Genomic DNA, 22,673 nt, shown 5'->3' with positions numbered 1-22,673 from the left:
GGGAGTAAAGGGTGGTTATTCAGAGTGGCAGAAGATGGGAAATGATGTTGAATCAGGATCAATGCTGTTCACAATTTGCATTAAAGATTTTGATTTGGGATCCAAAACACGACTTCTAAATTTGCAGATGACACTGGGATATGGGATATGGTCAATAGTGAGGAGGGCTGGAACAAATTATAGGATTAATAAACTTACAAAATAGGCAAGTAATTGGCAAATGAATTTCAACACAGATAAATTGCCACATTTTGGTAGGAAGAATAAAGATGTCACTTATTACTTGGGAGGTGTGAATCTAGGTGTCATGGAATACAAATACACCAATCACTAAAGGTTGCTCCGCAAGTTAGCAAAGCCAAAAAAAAAGCATATCAAGCACAAGGCTTTACTTCTAGAGGGTTAGAATTGAAAACTAAACATGTTAAAATTAATCATTTAGTTAAACCACACTTGGAGTAACGTGTGCCATTCTGATTGCCGTATTTTCTAAATCCTTTGTCAGGAAACAGAGGTAGTTTTAAGTCATCTATATGTTTGTATTTGTGGGTATCAGAAATAAGGTATCGCTTTAAGTAAGTTTAATTTTGTGGTTCAGTTGGAGCCAGATCTCTGAGAAATAAGTAGCTGTCACAGAAACTGCCAGGGCAATGGAGTAAAGGACAGAAAGCTAGTCCCAGAAGCTAAATAACAAATTCTAGAAACCAAGGGATATAAAGAGAAGTCCCAGGAATATTGAAGACAAAGGCACAACAAACTGGAATCTGAACAAGATACCTTTCACTGGAGTTAAGAAAAGGAGTAGAGAGTGGCTCCCAGTTAATGACAGACCTGGTGAAGTCAGCTAGCGAGAACCTAGGCATCTAGGTAATCCTAAACTTGTTGACATTGTAATACAGCCTGTGAAGTGGTGATATTCTGCTGTCATGCCTGGCTATCTGAGAGATTGCGTGGAAGCTTAAATGCACATGTCGATCCAAGGCAGAGGAATACTGAAAGGAGAGATTGTAATTCCGGAATTGGATCCTTGGTGAAGGCATCCTTGGGGAAAGCCTTGAGAAAATTTCAAAATAAGTTCTTCGAGAGTGGAGATTGGAAACTCTTGTGTGGAAGTCAGATTCCAGTGAGACCAGTTGGCTCACAGTGTGACAACCATCTGGGGGAATTTGATGAGAAATCCACAGAGGTTATATTGGGTGGCGTCTGTAATTTGATTTCAGGGTGTGGTGTGTCTGACCAGAGTTGGCCTGTTGGTTAACATGGACTGTGTACTTACCAAAAACGTTAATATATAAGATAGATTTTGTAACTTAAGTAGTTCTTAAAAATCTGTGTACATCTGTGACGATATAGGTGGGGCAAAGGCGTATTGTATTGCAATCATTCATTTATGTTTAATAACTGTTTATTCTTTTGTTAAAAGTTAATTGGCCATCCTGTGACTCTGTTCATCCACACCTCTAAATAAAAAAATAAAAGTTATGCACTATTGAGCCAGGATTCCATTCTGTGACTTGACTGTCCAGTAGTAATAGTAACTGGAACTCTAACATCTTCAACCACCCCCACATCCACGCTGCCCCTTCACCTGCCTCTGGCCTTTGGTACGTCCACCTCCCTTTGCCTGACTATTGGTAGCCATGATGTGGAGTTGCTGGTGTTGGACTGGGGCAGGCACAGTAAGTCGTCTCACAACACCAGGTTAAAGTCCAACAGGTTGATTTGGTAGCACGAGCTTTCGGAGCACTGCCCCTTCACCTGATGACTTTAACCTGGTGTTGTGAGACTACTTACTCTGACTATTGGTGGCAGAGCCTCCATCATATTTTGTGCTGTTGCCTCCATAAACTTTCCTCCTTTTCCACCATTCATTCCTCCTTTAAAATACATCTCAAAACCTGTAACTTTGATTTAGTTTGCACCCTCTGGGGGCTATTTTCCTTCATAGAAATCATAGAAACCCTACAGTGCAGAAGGAGGCCATTCGGCCCATCGAGTCTGCACCGACCACAATCCCACCCAGGCCCTACCCCCACATATTTACCCACTAATCCCTCTAACCTACACATCTCAGGACTCTAAGGGGCAATTTGTTTTTTTAACCTGGCCAATCAACCTAACCCGCACATCTTTGGACTGTGGGAGGAAACCGGAGCACCCGGAGGAAACCCATGCAGACACGAGGAGAATGTGCAAACTCCACCTTGGTTACTTGAAGTACTTAAGATTTATGGTGACTTGCTGCACAATCTAACAATCATGCAAGACCATCTGTTACCTCCAGCATTTGTGCCGAGGGTCAAACTCAGGAGCCACAAGAGGTGGCCCACCAGGGGAGCACCTGAGGATCCCAGATAGATGATCTGTACTGAGAGCAATGCCTGTTACTATCTCATTGAGGACCGATTTTGAGAGACATTCTCCACCATTAGGCTTCAGAGCACTGTTGCCATACACCTTAACATCCATAACCGAGGATCCACCAAGATATTCACCAACTGCACTTTTTTTAATTCAAGGGATGTGGGCGTCAGTGGCTAGGCCAGCATTTATTGCCCATCCCTAATTGCCCTTGAAACCTTCTCTGCGATCTCCTGTATCCTCCACATTATTCAGCTCTGTGGACTCTTCCCCCACCCCCCAATGTGGGTATTTTACATCTCTCTTCCTATGTACCTCCTCTCCCTTGGTTCCTGAATTGCACTGATACATACCATCATCTGTCAACCAGTACATGCTATGCCTTCAGTGGAAGTGTATGTGTGTGTGTGTGTGTGTGCGTATGTGTGTTGAGAGGCTAGACATACCTCTCTAAGAAAAACTTGTGTTATGTGTCCACTTAGTTTTCTGTTTGTAGTTTTTTTGATAGGAGGTGAACTAAAGGATGATGAATTAAACCTTTTCACTTGCACTGAATTTCCTTTTGAGATACGTCACATTCTTATCTCCATTTACTTTAGCTTTGATGATGGTTACATCCATCAGATTTACCAATCTGCATGGCCAAAGTTGAAGTTTCCCAACAGTAATACACACCTGGAATTTCATCATATCGTGGCACGGTGGCACAGTGGTTAGCACTGCTGCCTCCCAGCGCCAGGGACCTGGGTTCAATTCCAGCCTCAGGTCACTGTCTGTGTGGAGTTTGCACGTTCTCCCCATGTCTGCGTGGGTTTCCTCCGGGTGGTCCGGTTTCCTCCCACAGTCCAAAGATGTGCAGGTTAGGTTGATTGGCCATGAAAAATTGTCCCTTAGTGTCAGGGGGACTAGCAGTGTAAATACATGTGGTTTTGGGGATAGGGCCTGGGTGGGATTGTTGTTGATGCAGATTTGATGGGCCGAATGGCCTCCTTCTGCACTGTAGGGATTCTATGATTGTTCAATTGATGCCTTTGGTGCCAGAGTGAGCAGGAAAGGAGCTGGCAGCGGTTAACAATCAGGGCATTTTTAAAACATTTGTTCTTGGGATGTGGTTGTTGTTGGCAGCGCCAGCATTTACAGGATATTCCTGATTATCCTCGAGAAGGTGGTGGCAAGTCACCCTCTTAAGCTCTGAACTCTTCACCCACTGTGGCTATTTAATGTAGCGGCTCGCTAGGGAGTTAAGAGTCAACCATATTGCTGTGGATCTGGAGTTGTGTGTAGGACGGCGTGGGTGGCACAGTGGGTGGCACTGCTGCCTCACAGCACCAGGGACCTGGGTTCGATTCCCGGCTGGGTCACTGTCTGTGCGGAGTCTGCATGTTCTCCCTGTGTCTGCATGGGTTTCCGCTCCGGTTTCCTCCCACAGTTCGAAAGACACGTTGGTTAGGCAAATTGGCCGTGCTAAATTCTCCCGAACAGGCGCTGGAGTGTGGCGACTAGGGGACTTTCACAGTAACTTCATTGCAGTGTTAATGTAAGCCCACTTGTGACACTAATAAATCAACTTAAGGACAGACTGGGTTGGGAAAACAGACTTCCTCACTTCCAGGGCAACTAAGTCTGGTAGTTTCAGGACTATTATTAATGAGACTAAGCATTTTATTCCAAATTTATGAACTTGAATTTTAAATGTTCTCATTTGCCATGCTGGGATTTGTACATGTGTCTCTGGGTGACTAGTCCAGTAACATCACCACTATGCTACCAGCCCCTTTAATAAGAAAACAACAACAACTTGCATTTATACAGGCATTAAAATGGAGTTGGATGTTCTAAGGGGACACCACAGGAACGCTATCAAATAAGACTTGACACCAACTCACTTAAGGAGATGGGTTTCCTCCAGTTGCTCTGGTTTCCTCCCACAGTCTGAAAGACGTGCTGGGTAGGTGCATTGACTCGAACAGGCACCAGAATGTGGCACCTAGGGGAATTTCACAGTAACTTCATTGCAGTGTTAATGTAAGTCTTACTTGTGACTAGTAATTAAACTTTAAACTTTTAGGTGATCGCAGAGGTAGATTTTTAAGGACCTACTTAAAGATGGAAGGAGAGGTTTATGGAGGGAATTCCAGAACTTAGGATGGCAGTGGTGCAATAGTTAGAATTGGGATTTTCAAGAGTCCAGAATTGGAGGAACATAAAGATCTCTCGGGCTGAAGGAGGCGACAGAGATCGGAAAGAATGAAAAGCCAGCAAAGAAAAATCCAGTGATTCAATCTCAGGCACTACAAAGCAAAATACTGATGCTGCGAATCGGAAATAAAAACGGATGATGCTGGAAACATTTAGCAATGAGGCAGCATCCGTGGAGAGATAATAAAGAACAAGAGTTAACATCTCAGGAACTGGGCGGACAGGCCCACAATTCCCTGAAGGTATCAACATAAGTGGATAAGGTGGTCGAGAAGGCATATGGCATGCTTGCCTTCATTATTCAGGGCATAGAATATAAAAATTGGCAAGTCATGTTGCAGCTGTACAGAACAGGGCGGCACGGTGGCACAGTGGTTAGCACTGCTGCCTCACAGCGCCAGGGATCTGGATTTGATTCCCGGCTTGGGTCACTGTCAGTGTGGAGTTTGCACGTTCTGCCCGTGTCTGCGTGGATTTCCTCTGTGTGCTCCAGTTTCCTCCCACAGTCCAAAAATATGTGGGTTAGATGGATTGGCCATGCTAAATTGTCCGTTGGTGTCAGTGGGATTAGCAGGCAAATGTGAGGGGTTGCGGAGATAGGGTCTGGGTGGGATCATTGTCGGTGCAGGCTCGATGGGCTGAATGGCCTCCTTCTGCACTGTCGGGATTCTATGATTCTATTCTATGATTCTAACTTTAATTAGGCCACATTTGGAATATTGCGTACAGTTCTGGTTGCTAAGTTACCGGAAGGATGTGGAGATTTTGGAGAGGGGACAGAGAAAGTTTGCCAGGATGTGGTCTGGTTTGGAGAGTATTTGTTATGAGAGAGATTGCATAAACTTGGTTTGTTTTCACTTGAACATTGGAGGCTGAGGGGCGACCTGATAGAAGTTTACAAAATTATGAGAGGCTTGGGTAGAATTGATAGTCGGAGTCTTTCTCCCAGGATAGAAATGTCCATTACTAGGGGACATTGGTTGAAGGTAAAAGGGGGAAAGTTTAAAGGAGATGTAAGAGGCAAGTTTTTTACACAGAGGGTGGTAAGTGTCTGGAATGCACTGCCAGAGGAGGTGGTAGAAGCAGATACAATGGCAGATACATGAATAGGAATGGAATAAAGGGAGATGGATTGCATAGAGGCAAAAGGTCCTTAATTTAGAAAGATGTCATGTATTGACACAGGCTTGGGGGCCGATGAGCCTGTTCCTGTGATGTGCTGTTCTTTGCTCTTTGTTACACAACACCCAAAATACTTCAAAAACTTTTGAAGCACAGCTGCTGTGTGCAGATTCATTGTTTTCACAGCAGGATCTCACAAACAGCAAAATTATATTAGTGACTAATTAATACGCTTGGTAACAAATGTTTGCCAAAGAACTGGGAGAACAGCTAACATTTTAACTACTGCCAGGGGAAGTTGATAAGGCCTTGGTTTAACAACTCCTTTGAAGGATTTGCGCCCTTCACAATGTCTCAATGAATTCTTAGCCTGGTTTGCATTCTTAGTTCTTTGAAGTAGAATTTGAATGTTATTTCTTTGCCTTAAGAGTTAAAACTGCTATTCGTTGGGCCAAGCTGAATCGAGTGCCAATTCTCCATATTTTCCTCTGCTCTCAGTGTTAATGAAATGGCACAGTGGTTAGCAGTGCTGCCTCACAGCGCCAGGGATCCGGGTTCAATTCCAGCCTTTGGTGACTGCCTGTGTGGAGTTTGCACATTCTCCCCCTGGGTGCGTGGGTTTCCTCCAGGTGCTCCGGTTTCCTCCCACAGTCCAAAGGTGTGTGGGTTAGGTGAATTGGCCATTCTAAATTGCCCCTTTGTGTCAGGGGGACCAGCATGGTAAATACATAGGGTTATGGGGAGAGGGTCTGTGTGGGATTGTTATCGATGTAGACTCTGCAGATTAATGATGGTATGCCTTTACATGGATCAATGGAGAGAAACTTGCAGGTAGTGGTGTTCACATGCATCTGTTGCCCTTGTCCTTCAAGATGGTAGAGGTTACAGGTTTGGAAAGTGGTGCTGAAGGAGCATCAGTGAGTTGCTGCAGTGCATCTTGTAGATGGTACACACTGTACGTTAGTAGTGGAGGGAGTGACTGTTTAAGGTGGTGGAGGGGATGTCTATCAAGCAGACAGCTTTGCCCTGGATGGTGTCAAGTTTCTTGAGCGTTGTTGGAACTGAACTCCAGGCAAGTGGAAAGTATTCCATCACAATCCTGACTTGTGCCTTACGGAGGGTGGATTGTTTTTCCTGGTTAATGTTAACCCCCAGGATATGGGGAGGGTGAGGTTGTGGTGATGATTGAATGTTAAGAGGAGATGATTGGATTCTTACTTGTTGGAGATGGTCATTGTCCATGACTTGTGTGGCATGAATGTTATTTATCACTTATCAGTCCAAACCTGAATATTATCCTGGTCTTGCTGCATTTTGACACAAACTGCTTCAATAACAGAGGAGTTGTAAATATTGTTGAACATTGCACTTGTCAGGAAACATGCCCACATTAGATCATGGCAGGCCGAAGCGGCTTGAGGCTGGCTCGGGAATGGTTGGGGGGCCAGCGATCGGGCTGGGGGGGGGCGGGTGGAATTGCGGGGCTGGCCAGCAATCGAACTGGCCAGCAGGCTACTGCGCAAGCGCCGATCTCACCACTGACAGATCAGCGCATGCGCAATAGCCCGCTCAGTGCGCTGATTTCAGCCTCTCCAGTGGGAATAGGCCCCGCCCCCTGAAATTGAATGATATTCGTGCTGGTGGCCTCTGCAGTGCACAGAGTGTGGGAGATTCTCCCACTGAGAAAACCAGCATGAACTACTCCAGTTTTCAAGCGAATTCGACACTTAGAATTTTTTGGGGAGAATTCCGGCTGATGTCTTCTGGGGAAAAAGTCTTGTCTTATACACCAAAAAATACAGTATATCCCTTCTTAAGTAAAAGGTAAAGTCGCCATAGTTCCAGATGACCATGGTGATCACTATACCTCACGCAAGGGGCAAGTTTGAGAAGGCGGGCCCTACATGAATAACCTCAGCCGGTATGGGAATTGAACCCATGGTGTCTGGCATCTAGCGGCATCACTAACCGGCCATCCAGCCAGCTGAGCTAAACCCACCCCCAATAAGAAGCCCAAACCTGTACACAGTACTCTAGGTACTGTCTCACCAATGACCTGTACATATGGAGCAAGACTTTGCCACTTTGATACTCCAACCTCCTTGCAACAAAGGCTATTTTAAAAAATCAAACAACACAGAGTTCAAAAGGATGAATGCCGTGCAGAGTTCCCGGCAGTGTCACAGCTGGATAACAAGGCTCTTAGTTTATCAGTTAAAGATGTAATGAGCTCAATGAAACCAGAAGAATTTGCGTTATTCGATTCAGAATGGAGCTTGCACCCTGGGCTGCCGTGCATTCACTCACATGCTTGCTCAGTAACAATAATGAAAGGAAATATGTTCTTTGGCGATTGCTGCGTTGTTACATTTCGGAGATAATTTAGAGGTGGCTTTGCTCAGTGCCTCTTGTCAGACTGTGACAAAAAAATCTGAATTCTCAAAACCCAAACTGGAGTCACACAACGCTTGATTGTAGGTGAAAGTGTCCTCAAATATTTCCTTGAACATCTGGCTTCATTATTTGTTTGGTGGTCATAATAAATACCAAAACATTTTGCCACATTGCACACGATGCGACAGGAAACGGTAATTTTGTACATTTTCTGAGGATTGCCATGTAATGTGGCCTCCACCCTACAACATGGAGCATTACAGCACTTTCAAATAGCAAAACTGCTTACGGAGTTCACAGAGCCGTGAAAGATATGGGGCGGGATTTGACGGCCTGGCTCGTCCCAAAACCGTAAACTCCCACCCGAGGTCAATGGACCTTCCTATTTTCCGCCCTTGCCCGCGCCGATGCCCGTGGCGGACGGAGCGGTAAAATTCTGGCGATGGTGAACAGCTTTGCAGGAAGTAACCTGGTGCTCAATCAATATGCATTTGGCAAAGAAAAACCTTTAAGATGTGGATAAAGAGGTAGAGGAAGTTGGAAAAGGAATTAAAAAGAATAGGACAGAGGCAGCTGAATGTGGACAGGCAGGCTGGAGGGAGGAAGGAAACAGGTTGCATTGGAAGCCAGAGTCAGAGGACAGAATACTGCAAGAGGGAACTATTTATCAGGTTAGCAGTGACAGTAGTGTCGTGATAAATGGAGGACCAGAGAATGGAGAGCTGCAGTTAGAGAGTAAATGAATTGACGAGGGATCTGGGAGACAGGTTATTTTCCAGTGCTGAAGGAAAGGGGCAGTCGGACTAATCTGGATAGGTAGAGGAGTTGGAGGCGATCGTGACAGGAATTGAGACCTTGCAGATGGTGAGCTGGCATGGTTGAGGAGAAGGTAGGTTTAAGTAAGGGTCAGTAGGTTGAATTTAAAAGAGGACAGGAGGGCAGAGATGCCAGAATTGAAGGAGGAAGGGGAATTATGATGGAGGTTGAAATCACTGAGGAAAGAGAGAAGATTTGGGCAAATAATTTGTCATTGCAACTTCAGAGGTCGTAATCGACATAGTTAAATAGGTGGAGGTGGCACTTGAATAAGAAAAAGATATCTTGAGGAAAGTCCATAATGAGAGCTGCACACTTCCTGTAAGGAACAAATGTGTATTCTTGTGTAAGAACAGCAATCCTTACAAGTATAAGGACTATAGTCTTCATCAGTGTGTTCTCAGTGAGAGGTCTTTATTGAACTGAACTCCAGAGTCAGCCTCATGGCATTGTCATATGACTACAGAAAGCCTGAGGTGTCAATCTGACTGGTTACCGTTCAAAACCCACATATCCTCCTTTCATAATGAAGTGGGAGGTAACTGGGCTTTGGTTAGAGGGATGTAGTTCCCAGTCTGATGGCTGGCAACAGAGAATGAGAGGCATTTCAGGCTCTCACTTCAGGCTGATCGATGCAGTGAGTGAGAATACTAAGGGTGGAAGTATGCTTGTCGAGAAGAAATCTGAACCTTAGTTATCAAGCAGGAGAAGTGGTCAATCATTCCTTTGTCACCATTGAGTAAAAGTCCTGGAGCTCCCTAACCAGCAGAGTGGCAGAGGGCAGCCCTTAGTGCCAGGATAAATATGTGGGGTTACGAGTTAGGACCTAGTTGGGATTGTGGTCAGTGTCAACTCGATGGGCCTAATGGCCTCCTTCTGCACTTTTTGAGAATAGAATGGTGATTTTCATTGAAGTATTTTATTTGCAGAGAATCTATGATTCTATGAATTAAGTACTGCATCAAATGTAGTAATTAATCATGACATTCTTGAGAGCGATTAGACATCAGATGGGGTGGGGGTCTGTCCACGTTTGTGAAAAAGAGAAGCCAGGATAAGAGGAGACAAAGGAAATTGGAGTTAGTTAGAGAAGAACAGGGAGAACTGGCTTGGGGGAGTCTGATGGTGCAGCAGTTGCATTTGGATGTCAGCCAACATTGTCATGTGAATGGATGTAGGGAAGAAAGTTCAGTGATCTAATTTTCTTTTGAAATGCCACATGCGTCTTGTTAGAACAGTCAGTCTATTACATTGCTCAGGGTAGAAGCTTCTGTCTACACAATTCCTGCAGGTGTTTGACTGTTCGAAACAAATGGGTTACTTGTATGTTATCTCCACAGTCAAAGGTGTTACCCTCTTACCGCCATCGAATTAAAACCTAGCGAATTATAACCCAGAATCCGCTGGTATGTCCTCCAACATCTTCATTATGTAACACTGACAGAAAGCACATCAACAGCTGTGGAAAATTATTGTAAGAACAAACAGCCATTATTAATCAATGTCCTTCAGCTGCTGCCTGCTGATAGAGTTAGATGAAGAAGGATACCAGCACTGGCCAGTCGGGCCGAATGGTCTCTTCCTGTGCTGTAAATTCAGTGTAATTTCCTAGAATTGAGAGTTAGCAAGGATAAATAAGTAATTGCAAATATAGTTGGCATGTTCACCTGTAATGGTGTCTGGGCATCAAGTGACACCTGTAGTTATGGTTTGAAACATTACATGCATTTTGCTAGTAATTTCATGGATAGACATATGGGTATGGCCTGTGCATCTGAAGATTCCTATGACCTCAGATGTTAAAAATATACCTTGTGGTCTGCTGACGAGGGGCTGAAATGCTGATGTAGCCAGGTTTTATTCTGGGTAAAGCTGAGAAATTAAATTGGAAGTGTGATGGCAGTAGTGCAATTGATATAAATATAAATGTTTGTTTTATGTTTAAGGGGAATGTTTAAAATTCAGCTTTATTCTACAGGCAGTCAGTATGTCTAGAAAACATTTAGCTCAGATGGTGTAAAAGAAGGATAACTACTCATTTCAGCTAGGAATTTGTTACTTTGATGGAGCTAATGGACTTTTGTTTACACAAAAGATTCTTTGGGAAGTTGATTGACAGAGTCATGTGGTGATATGTTTAATGTGCAGAGCTGGGTGTGTAGCAGAGGGAAGAAGCTTTTTCAGTTTAGAGTTGGAGTTCTAGCTGGGAATTATTTGTAGACAGGCTTCTGCAAACTGCTTGGAAACTCATTTTCTCTGTTTTCAAGATTGTCTACACTCTTTCTAGCAAGTACGTTTATGATTGCTAACTGTATTTAAAGTGGCATTTAAGAAGAATATTGCTTATTTGGAATGGGAATAGTCATAAGCTAGAAAGTAAACTTGCTTCCTTTCATTTTTTAATATTGTTCAACTGCTAATGGTTAAGCTGCTTCATTTGTTAGAGTTATATTTAAACTGCATTATTAAATAAAGTTTGTTTTACTATAAAAGATCCCTAATTTGTCAGCTGAATTACCCCTGGAACGAAACATCCTATCTTCACACTTATGCCAAAATAGAAACATTGTTGGGGTCTAGTCTGGCTTCCGAATGTAATTTGGGGCTCTGGTCCAGCACTCGAACCGAAGCTATCAACAAACCAGCTCCACAGTTCTCTGGCAATGTCTGAACCGTGACATAGTTGTTGTTATCCACATTGGAGAGGCTTTGAATTTTTAAAAAATGATCATTGTTGATCAAAAGTTATTTTGCTTCCACTCTACAAACAACAATCGTCTGACAAGTAACAAAAAAACAAATGTAATGCTTAGAAATTCTTAGCAACAGATTCCTTTCCAAAATTCTAGCGTGCTTGTGTCAGTATTGAGGACTGTTTATGTTTGAGTGGCAACAAAGTACAGATCCAGCACTTGTTTTTTTGGTATGAGTTCCACTATGAATTGCGGTAAAGAGCAAGATTTCAAAAAGTCTTTTTGAGAGTAAAATGGTGATTTTCATTGAAGTATTTTATTTGCGGAGAATCTAGTTGTGAAGATGCACAAAATGTGGTCAGCCCATAAAAAAAGGAAAAAAGCATTTAAAAAAATGATTTCATGGGATGGGAACACGCTGGCAAGGCAAGCATTTGTTGTCCATTCCTCTGTAGCGGAGAGTCGAACTGGCTTACCCAAAGGAGGCAGAGAGTGGGTAGAGATGGGTCTTTTTCTAAATGGAGGTCGGTCACCAGTGGTGTGCCCCAGGGATCTGTTCTGGGACCCTTGCTGTTTGTCATTTTCATAAATGACCTGGGTGAGGAAGCGGAGGGATGGGTTGGTAAGTTTGCCGATGACACGAAGGTTGGCGGGGTTGTGGATAGTCTGGAGGGATGTCAGAAGTTACAGAGGGACATAGATAGGATGCAAGACTGGGCGGAGAAGTGGCAGATGGACTTCAACCCAGATAAATGCGTAGTGGTCCATTTTGGCAGGTCGAATGGGATGAAGGAGTACAATGTAAAGGGAAAGACTCTTAGTACTGTAGAGGATCAGAAGGACCTTGGGGTCCGGGTCCATAGGACTCTAAAATCGGCCCCACAGGTGGAGGAGGTGGTTAAGAAGGCGTATGGTGTGCTGGCCTTTCTCAATCGAGGGATTGAGTTTAGGAGTCCGGGGATAATGATGCAGCTATATAAGACCCTCGTCAGACCCCACTTGGAGTACTGTGCTCAGTTCTGGTCGCCTCATTACAGGAAGGATGTGGAAAAGATTGAAAGGGTGCAGAGGGGATTTACAAGGATGTTGCCTGGATTGAGTGGCATGCCTTATGAGGATAGGCTGAGGGAGCTCGGTCTTTTCTCCTTGGAGAGATGTAGGATGAGAGGAGACTTAATAGAGGTATACAAGATGTTGAGAGGCATAGATCGGGTGGACTCTCGGAGGCTTTTTCCCAGGGTGGAAATGGCTGCTACGAGAGGACACAGGTTTAAGGTGCTGGGGGGTAGGTACAGGGGAAATGTTAGGGGGAAGTTTTTCACACAGAGGGTGGTGGGCGAGTGGAATCGGCTGCCGTCAGTGGTGGTGGAGGCAAACTCAATAGGGTCTTTTAAGAGACTCCTGGATGAGTACATGGGACTTAATAGGATGGAGGGTTATAGGTAGGCCTAAAAGGTAGGGATATGTTTGGCACAACTTGTGGGGCCGAAGGGCCTGTTTTGTGCTGTAGTTTTCTATGTTTCTATGTTTCTACGAGCCCTTGGTTGGAATTTTACCGCCTCAGCCGCCCCGAAGCTCGCAGAACGGAATTTTCCATTGGCCTCAGATGGGATTTTACGAGCCTTGCCCGAGCGAGGGGACGAGGGGGGCGGCACAGTGGCACAGTGGTTAGCACTGCTGCCTCACAGCACCAGGGACCTGGGTTCGATTCCCGGCTTGGGTCACTGTCTGTGTGGAGTTTGCACGTTCTCACCGTGTCTGCGGTGCCCCGGTTTCCTCTTACAGTCTAAAAGACGTGCTGGTTGGGTGCATTGACCCGAACAGGCACCGGAGTGTGGCCACTAGGGGGATTTTACAGTTCCTTCACTGCAATGTTAATATAAGTCTTACTTATGACTGATAAATAAACTTTTAACTTTAACTTTTAAAATACCGGCCCCTGTGTCTGGCTCCAGATTTCAACGCGAGACTGGATGTCAGAGCTTGAATTCTGCAGGGCATTCTCTGCCCTATAGAATGCCGGGGTGCCGAGGAGTTCTGTCTGTCAGCCTGAGCCAGTCGGTGACAATGGTGCAGATGGCCATCCTCTGGAGCAGACTGTTGGGACAGTCTGGATAACACGGGAATCCCTCTGAGCCTGAGAAGCCTAAGGTGCAGGAGGTGCCCTACGTAGACAAGGCAATCCGACTCATGCTTTCAGGGGAGTTAGCAATTACAATGCTGGCTTCCAACTTTGTTCCTTCTCTGAACTTCAAATTGTAACTCCAAACACATGCTACATAGAATGGGAACCATAGATAGAAGAGACAGCTTCGGGATCACTAACTGTCGCTCTGCTGAATGTAATACATCCCTCTCCCACAGTTCAACAACGTTTGCCATACAGCTAATTCATGATCAGGGGGCCAACTCTCAACAGTTACCCTTTCTGTGTTTAGAGTATTGGACCACAGTCATGCACTATAAAAAGTTAATTTCTTCAAGGGGGTGAGGAGAGATCCTCAGGGACATGGAGATAATGGTGTACGAGTGGGAAGAGAAACCATTGGTGATTCCACTGCTACTCTCTTAGTCATCTCCAAATGTATCCTTTGCATTTGGTTGTTTACATGTACAGCTGATGATCAGAGAACTGCGGCTGTGACATTGGCTGTGCTTCTCTACTGTAGACATCTGCTCCTGCCCCTCCTTTCAGTCTCCTCATCACATCTCACCCTCAGCCACATGCCATCTCAATACTGTTCAGAAGTGTAAAGCTGTCTGGAGATTTCAATGTTTTTAATGAAAGTTCGAGAATCACATCCACATTCATTCAGTTAGGACCATTTCACACTCGGAAACTGTCTTCCTGTCTGCGAAAGCATAGTGGCTTCTTTCTCCCGCTGCGCCCTGAATAATGAAATGTTCTAACTGTGTAAAATCCCACCTCTTATAATGGACAATACTGACAGGCGGCCATTGCAACGAGCAATGAGCGAAAGATGGGTAGGCCCCAGACACGAGGGAGAAGAGAATATGCATCCCCATGAAGGAAACAATGAGAGGGTTAATTAGGCCGCCTGTGGAGGCCGTCAAATTCTCCGACCTCGCTGCAGCGGGAGCGTGGCGTGAACGGTCGGTAAGATCGCAGCCCAGGAATTTGCAACCGGCTGGAATGAGATGAATGCAGGAAATCTTCGAGAATTGTAGTGCTCCAGACAGCTATAGAGTTAGAGAGGACGTGGGGGAATTTGAAAACTGAGGATTCTGGAGTTCAGTTTCTTGCTGCCTGCTGATTTTTTCTCATAAACTTTCTTTCCCTCCAATTCAATCCCGTACTTTCCATAATCGCCCTTCTTATTAACTGGCATGTGTCATAAGCTTCTTTTTCCTGTTTATTTTAACTGTGGTTTCATCTCCACGACAGGGAAGTGTTTGGATAACAAAGACACGGGATAACTGGTCTAGACCAGGCAAGGGGGCCGAATGCTTCACAGTGGGGAAGTTACATCCAAAATCAACACTATCAATTCGATGTAGCACTCCAACTTAAACAGAAGCACATCAAATTAATTGGCTCAGTGGACTCAAAATAAACCAGAGAAACAGAACGCACAGAAAGGTTAGCAAACTTGGATGCCACAGTTGAACTCTTGAGGTGCTAGATGCTAAGATGGGTGAGAGAATCCCTCACCCCGTCGATCCATTAAAACACAATGTTTTATAAAATGCATGGGGACAGATGCATGTAGGACATTTACACATCATTAATGACAAAGCAGATCACATCACAAGTCTGCTTAAATGAAGCATAACTTTGCAGACTCTGTAGACAGTTGGCCACTGATTAGGTTAAATCAGTCCTGCTGGGTCTATTTGAGGCAATCTCGACATACCTTTGTTTGATGGTTGCCACATTGTTATGCTTCTCTCTGTCCCAACCCTGAACTGCGCAACAAGATGACACTGCAGTAATAGTGAGATGTATGGCTGTTCCTAGAACCTAAATGAATACGCTCACAGAATACCCCAAATGAGTTTCAGCTATCGAGCAGGATGTACACCTGTTGCCCTCAGTGCAACCTCAACAGAAAATCCTCAACAGAAAATCCGGGGCTTTCACAAAAACCAGCAGAGGCACAATTCCCATTTTTGATTTGATTGAGTTATTATTGTCACATGTATAGGTATACAGTGAAAAGTATTGTTTCTTGCGCGCTATACAGACAAAGCATATCGTTCATAGGGAAGGAAAGGAGAGAGTGCAGTATTACAGTCATAGCTAGGGTGTAGAGAACGACCAACTTAATGCAAGGTAAGTCCATTTAAAAGTCTGACAGCAGCAGGGAAGGAGCTGTTCTTGAGTCGGTTGATATGTGATCTCAGACTTTTGTATCTTTTTCCCGACGGAAGAAGGCGGAAGAGAGAATGTCCGGGGTTTGTGAGGTTCTTGAATATGCTGGTTGCTTTTCCGAGGCAGCGGGAGGTGTAGACAGAGTCAATGGGTGGGAGGCTGGTTTGTGTGATGGACTGGGCTTCATTCACCACCCTTTGTAGTTTCTTGCGGTCTTGGACAGAGTAGGAGCCATACCTGTGATACAACTGGAAAGAATGCTTTCTATGGTGCTTCTGTAGAAGTTGGTGAGAGTTGTAGCTGACATGCCAAATTTCCTAAATCTCCTGTGAAAGTAGTGGCGTTGGTGGGCTTTCTTAAATATGGCGTCCACATGGAGGGACTGATCTGGACACCTAAAAAGTTGAAGCTCTCAACCATTTATACTCTGTCCCCATTGATGCCCCATTGACAGGGGCATGCCCTCCACTACACTTCCTGAAGTCGATGACCATCTCCTTTGTTTTGTTAACATTGAGGGAGAGATTATTGTCGTCGCACCAGTTCACCAGCTTCTCCATCTCTTTCCTGTACTCTGTCTCGTCATTAGAGTCATCGAGTCATAGAGGTTTACAGCATGGAAACAGGCCCTTCGGCCCAACTTTTCCATGCCGCCCTTTTTTTTTAAAACCCTTAAGCTAATCCCAATTGCCCACATTTGGCCCATATCTCTCTATACCCATCATACCGATGTAACTATCTAAATGCGTTTTAAAAGACAAAATTGTACCCCTCTCTACTGCTACCTCTGGCAGCTTGTTCCAGACACTCACCACCCTCTGTGTGAAAAAATTGCCCCTCTGGACACTTTTGTATCTCTCCCCTCTCACCTTAAACCTATGCCCTCTAGTTTTAGACTCCCCTACCTTTGGGAAAAGATATTGACTATCTAGCTGATCTGTGCCCCTCATTATTTTATAGACCTCTATAAGATCACCCCTCAGCCTCCTACGCTCCAGAGAAAAAAGTCCCAGTCTATCCAGCCTCTCCTTATAACTCAAACCACCAAGTCCTGGTAGCATCCTAGTAAATCTTTTCTGCACTCTTTCTAGTTTAATAATATCCTTTCTATAATAGGGTGACCAGAACTGTACACAGTATTCCAAGTGTAGCCTTACCAATGTCTTGTACAACTTCAACAAGACATTCCAACTCCTGTATTCAATGTTCTGACCGATGAAACCAAGCATGCCGAATGCCTTCTTCACCACTCTGTCCACCTGTGACTCCACTTTCAAGGAGCTATGAACATGTACCCCGAGATCTCTTTGTTCTGTAACTCTCCCCAACGCCCTACCATTAACTGAGTAAGTCCTGCCCTGGTTCAATCTACCAAAATGCATCACCTCGCATTTGTCTAAATTAAACTCCATCCGCCATTTGTCAGTCCACTGGCCCAATTGATCAAGATCCCGTTGCAGTTGGAGATAACTTTCTTCACTGAACGCTATGCCATCAATCTTAGTGTCATCTGCACTAGTGTCATTGTTTGAGATCCGACCACAATGGTGGAGTGTCATCAGCAAACTTGGAAATCGAATTGGAGAGGAATTTAGCCACACTATCATAGGTGTATAAGGAGTAAAATAGGGGGCTGAGAACACAGCCTTGCAGAGCACCGGTGTTGAGGATGATCGTGGAGGAGGTGTTATTGCCTATCCTTACTGACTGTGGCCTGTGGCTGTGGAGTAAGGCTTCCACGCAGTACCCATTAAAGGTTTTAATTCAGTTATTGGTGAGCCTCCACAGACTGCCTAATTAACCCTCTCATCTTTTCCTTAGTGGGGGGGGGGGGGCTCCCTGAATGATGCATGCTCTCTTCTCCCTTGTGTCTGGGGCCTACCCATCTTTCGCTCATTGCTCGTTGCAATGGCCGCCTGTCAGTATTGTCCATTATAAGAGGTGGGATTTTACACAGTTAGAACATTTCATTATTCAGGGCGCAGCGGGAGAAAGAAGCCATTATGCTTTCGCAGACAGGAAGACAGTTTCCGAGTGTGAAATGGTCCTAACTGAATGAATGTGGATGTGATTCTCAAACGTTCATTAAAAACATTGAAATCTCCAGACAGCTTTACACTTCTGAACAGTATTGAGATGGCATGTGGCTGAGGGTGAGATGTGATGAGGAGACTGAAAGGAGGGGCAGGAGCAGATGTCTATACTAAAGAAGCGCAGCCAACGACACAGCTGGAGTTCTCTGAACATGAGCGTGTAAGCAAACAAATGCAAAGGAGATGACTAAGAGAGTAGCAGTGGAATCACCAAGGGTTTCTCTTCCCACTCCTCTCATTATCTCCATGTCCCTGAGGATCTCTCCTCATCCCCTCCCCCACTTCCTATTCCTCACTCACAAGCTACCCTCTGGGACACCATTCAGAAACACTGCGTTAGTTTTCACACGTACACTGATGACTCCAGCACCTCTCTCAACCCTTGCACTGGTTTTGATTTATCAGGCTGCTTGCCTGGCGCCAGTCCCAGATAGAACATAGAACAGTACAGCACACAGAACAGGCCCTTCGGCCCACGATGTTGTGCCGAGCTTTATCTGAAATGAAGATCAAGCTTTCCCACTCCCTGATGAGCAGAAACTTCCTCCAACTCATCATTGAGAAGTCCAAAGCCATTGGGACGTGATCTTACCAGCCGTTCACACCACGCTGCCGCCGCAGTGAAGTTGGAGGTTTTGGCTCCCAGCCAAATCTCTGTTCACTGCAGCGGGTTGGGAAACTCCTGCCGGCGTGAATGGCTGTAACATTTACGGCCATTGTCTTTGCTGAACGCAAATTCTGTTCTCTAGCCGCGGACTCCGTCTCTCTCTCTGGCACCTGTCTGAGTCTGAAGCAGACTGTTCGCAGTCTCGGTATCATAATTCACCCAGAGATGATTTTCCAACCACATATTCACACCATCACGAAGACCACTTATTTGCGACGCTGTAACATTGCCTGAATCCACCCTGCCTCAGCTCATCTGTTGCTGACACCCTATTTCAGGCCTTTCTTACCTCCGGACTTCACTGCATTCCAGGCCGACATCCCGTCTTCCAGCTTCAGGAAGTGTGGGGTTATCTAAATCTCTGCTGCCAGTGGCCTAACTTGCACTAAATCCCATTGACCCATCACCGCTATCCTCACTGTCTCACACTGTCTACATTAATTGCACAATATAAGTAAAGCTAAATGCAAGTTGTTGATGGAAAATCCTGAATTGAAGCAGTCTTTGTTGTTTTATATGAAGCACTTACCTGTAAAAGGAAACCTGCAGTGCCTCTCGAGTTTTAAATTGAACTGATTAAAACGTTCACTTCTTAATCTGCATTTGTTTTCCTTTTTCGGATCGTAGCTGGTCGCAGCCATCACTTTCCTCAGTTTGGGAGTTATAGGAGCATTCACCTGTGTGGTTGTGGACGGTGTCTTCACAGCGATAAATATTGTGAGTTACATTTTTCTTTCAATTTAAAACAAAGAGCAGATACATTGGTCCTCAAGAAGCAGGGTGGTTCATAGAAATCATAGAATCCCTACAGTGCAGAAGGAGGCCATTCGGCCCATCGAGTCTGCACTGACCACAATCCCACCCAGGCCCTATCCCCATTACCCAATGTATTTACCCTAGCTAGTCCCCCTGACACTAAGAGGCAATTTAGCAATGACCAATCCACCTAACCCGCACATCTTTTGGACTGTGGGAGGAAACTGGAGCACCCGGAGAAAACCCATGCAGACACGGGCAGAATGTGCAAATTCCACATAGACAGTCACCCGAGGCCGGAAATTGAACCTGGGTCCCTGGCGCTGTGAGGCAACAATGGTAACCACTGTGCCACCGTGCTTGCCCCTAGTTACCCCCCCTCAGTACTCACCAACAATAAGACACCCTTATAGAATCCTACAGTGCAGAAGGAGACCATTCGGCCTATTAAGTCTGCACTAACTCTCTGACAGAGCATCTGACCTAGGCCCTATCCCCATAATCCCATGTGTTTTGCCCGCTAATCCCCCTACACACCTTTGGACACTAAGGGGCAGTTTAGCATGGCCAATCCACCTAACCTGTACATCTTTGGACTGTGGGAGGAAACCCACTCAGACAGGGAGAAAGTGCAAATTCCACACAGACAGTCACAAAAGCCAGAATTGGACCCGGGTCCCTGGCACTGTGAGGCAGCAGTGCTAACCACTGTGCCACCGTGCCACCTGTAGAATTAAACAGCATTATTACTGATCTTTGAATGAGACATTAAATCTGGGCCCCATTTAGCTCATCCAATCTTTCAAAGGGATCTGAAAGATCCCATGGCATTTTTCAAAAAGAGATGGTGAGCTCTCCAGTGAACTAGGAAATAATCCAAATGGAGGTCAGAGATAAAGGGAATGAGTTGGAAGCTAGCAGCAGGTTTTAGAGTAGAGTGCTAGGCGATAAATGGATTTTAAAATCAACATTCTGTAGGGGAGAGGGGGTGGAAATAAAGGGGAGGTGGGTACCAAAAACAATAGCGAATAGGAACAACTCATTACAAATAATTTGTAAACAAAACTCTTTCAAGTTTTTTTTATATTCATTCATGCGATGTGGGCGTCACTGGCAAGGCCAGCATTTATTGCCCATCCCTAATTACCCTGGAACTAAGTGGCTTGCTCGGCCATTTCAGAGGTCATTTAAGAGTCAACCACATTGCTGTGGATCTGGAGTCGCGTATTGGCCAGACCGGATAAGGAAGACAGATTTCCTTCCCTAAAGGACATTAGGGCAAAAGGGTTTTTACGACAATCGACAATGGTTAATTAGACATTTAATTCCAGATTTTCTTTCCTGAATTCAAATTTCACCATCTGCCGTGGCAGCGTTTGAACCCGGGATCCCAAGGGATTGCCCTAGGTCTCTGGATTATTAGTCCAGTGACAATACCACTACGGTACTGCCTCCCCTTTAAGGAAGAAGTTAGTGTGGATTGTTTCTGAAATTTATTGAATGATGACTTTGTGGTGAACCATTGTTGGTTCCCACCAGGTAGTGCTGAGCCAGGGTCTGGCCAGTACTATGAGTCTGTAGATATGTTACTGTTGGGGTTAGGGTTGGGCTGTTCTACCTGTTAATATAGTCCATTATGGTACACCCCAGTCGGCCCCGCCTCCTGGGAGAGGTATAAAGGTCACTGCTCTGCCTGGTGACCCTTTAGTCTGGGATTGTATACTGTATATGGTAGCTCTGTTATTGTTGGCAATAATAGCCTTTATTTCCCGAGTACATCCAGCCTCTCGTGTGTTATATCGCGCATCAGACTTTATCGAAGATCTTTTAAAAATATCTTTCTTGTTCCTAGGATCTAAGACCACTGCGTGTAGGTAGATGCCAATATTACACCAGTGGACAGAATTATATTTATGAAAATTACCTGGCTACCGTAAGTAGAAGTAATTTGTGGACTCTGAATGGTTCAAATGGTCATATATTGTTTGGAATTTCAATCCTGACTGGTAAACATAGTCAAGGTTTCCTAATATTGCAATTTGCTTTAAAGGCAAGGATATTATTGAAATGCGAAATGGAGAGGACATCAAATGTATAAAAACATAAAATAAAACAATTCAGCCATCATAATTTCAAATCAGAATATTTAATGCAAAGAATTAAAGAAAATTCCAATTGTAATAAACCTTATTTTGATCATTTCTTTAACGAATTATGTTTTATGATTAAATTTCTCAACTTGCGCCTTGCTGTTTCCTCTGCCCCAAATCTTTATCTTTTTATTCCTGAAGGTATTGGCCCTTGCTGTTGTGTGAGTGTTTATATTATGCTAGGAATATTATTTTTCAGACTCTTATGTAACATTTTGAGTTAAACACTTGTGGGTTCTCAGAAATCTCAAAAGGTTGGCAAAGTATTGGCCATTAAAACAAATTATTTACAGGTGCACAACTCTGAAATGCTTAAATCAAACCCAGCTGTGGGTCTCTGCTGTACAGAAGCTAACATTTTCCAAGTAGCCCTGCAAACATTTTCTCTGCAGATAATTATCCAACTCCCTCTCAGACTCTACACACTCTCAGGCAGTGCATTCCAGATCCCGACACGGCGAGAGCTATAAATAAGATTGAAGCAACCCAAAGATATGTTGCATGATTCTGCACAAGTCAGGACGGGAAACGTATCAGCGTCGCATCCTTGATCAAAGAGTTGGAATGTGAATCAACACAGCAAAGGAGGGAAAAGGATAGACTGACCATGTTCTATTGTTAGAGTACGAATCAGAAAGCCCCAAGGTTTATGAAGTTAAACTAGACGCCAACTGTTTGCTATTTTGGTATTAATGTGGGGATATGAAGTCTCACTTATGCACCATTCTATTGACAAACTGGGAAGCTTTTATCAAAACGAACTTTATTTAACAACATAATTTAATTATAACAAATGAATTAGCTTAACATTTAACAATTGAACAACACTAAAATGTGGCAAGATATAGTCCTTTGCTGTTAACCTTAAATTGAGTTCCAATTTAAGCAATATTCCTTTTACTAATTTAAAATCCCTTTTCAAAATCAGTTAGCAACAAAGGCTTATGTGCTTGTTCTTGTGATAAGTCCTATAACACTTCTAGAGAGAGAGAGAAAGAGAGAGAGACGTGTCTTCTGACAGCCCCACACAGCAGCCTCCAAAGAGAGAGAGAGACAGAAAGACACCTCTTGCTTCTTTCAGGACCAGGC

General features: G+C 44.5%; 1 protein-coding gene across 1 annotated transcript in view; it reads left to right on the top strand.

Annotated features, from left to right (window-relative positions):
- Positions 1-22,673, top strand: part of LOC144483139 (transmembrane protein 255B) — a 62,982-nt gene that overhangs the window by 19,250 nt on the left and 21,059 nt on the right. Inside the window, exons 4-5 of the mRNA XM_078201931.1 lie at positions 19,306-19,395; positions 21,287-21,367. Of these exons, the coding sequence (XP_078058057.1) occupies positions 19,306-19,395; positions 21,287-21,367 (171 nt within the window). The remainder of the gene's footprint in view (positions 1-19,305; positions 19,396-21,286; positions 21,368-22,673) is intronic.

The sequence above is a fragment of the Mustelus asterias genome, chromosome 3 (genome assembly GCF_964213995.1).
Source record: "Mustelus asterias chromosome 3, sMusAst1.hap1.1, whole genome shotgun sequence".
In the NCBI taxonomy this organism is placed as follows: domain Eukaryota; kingdom Metazoa; phylum Chordata; class Chondrichthyes; order Carcharhiniformes; family Triakidae; genus Mustelus; species Mustelus asterias.
Note: the sequence above shows the minus strand (reverse complement) of the source record. Positions and strands in the feature narration are given on the sequence as shown.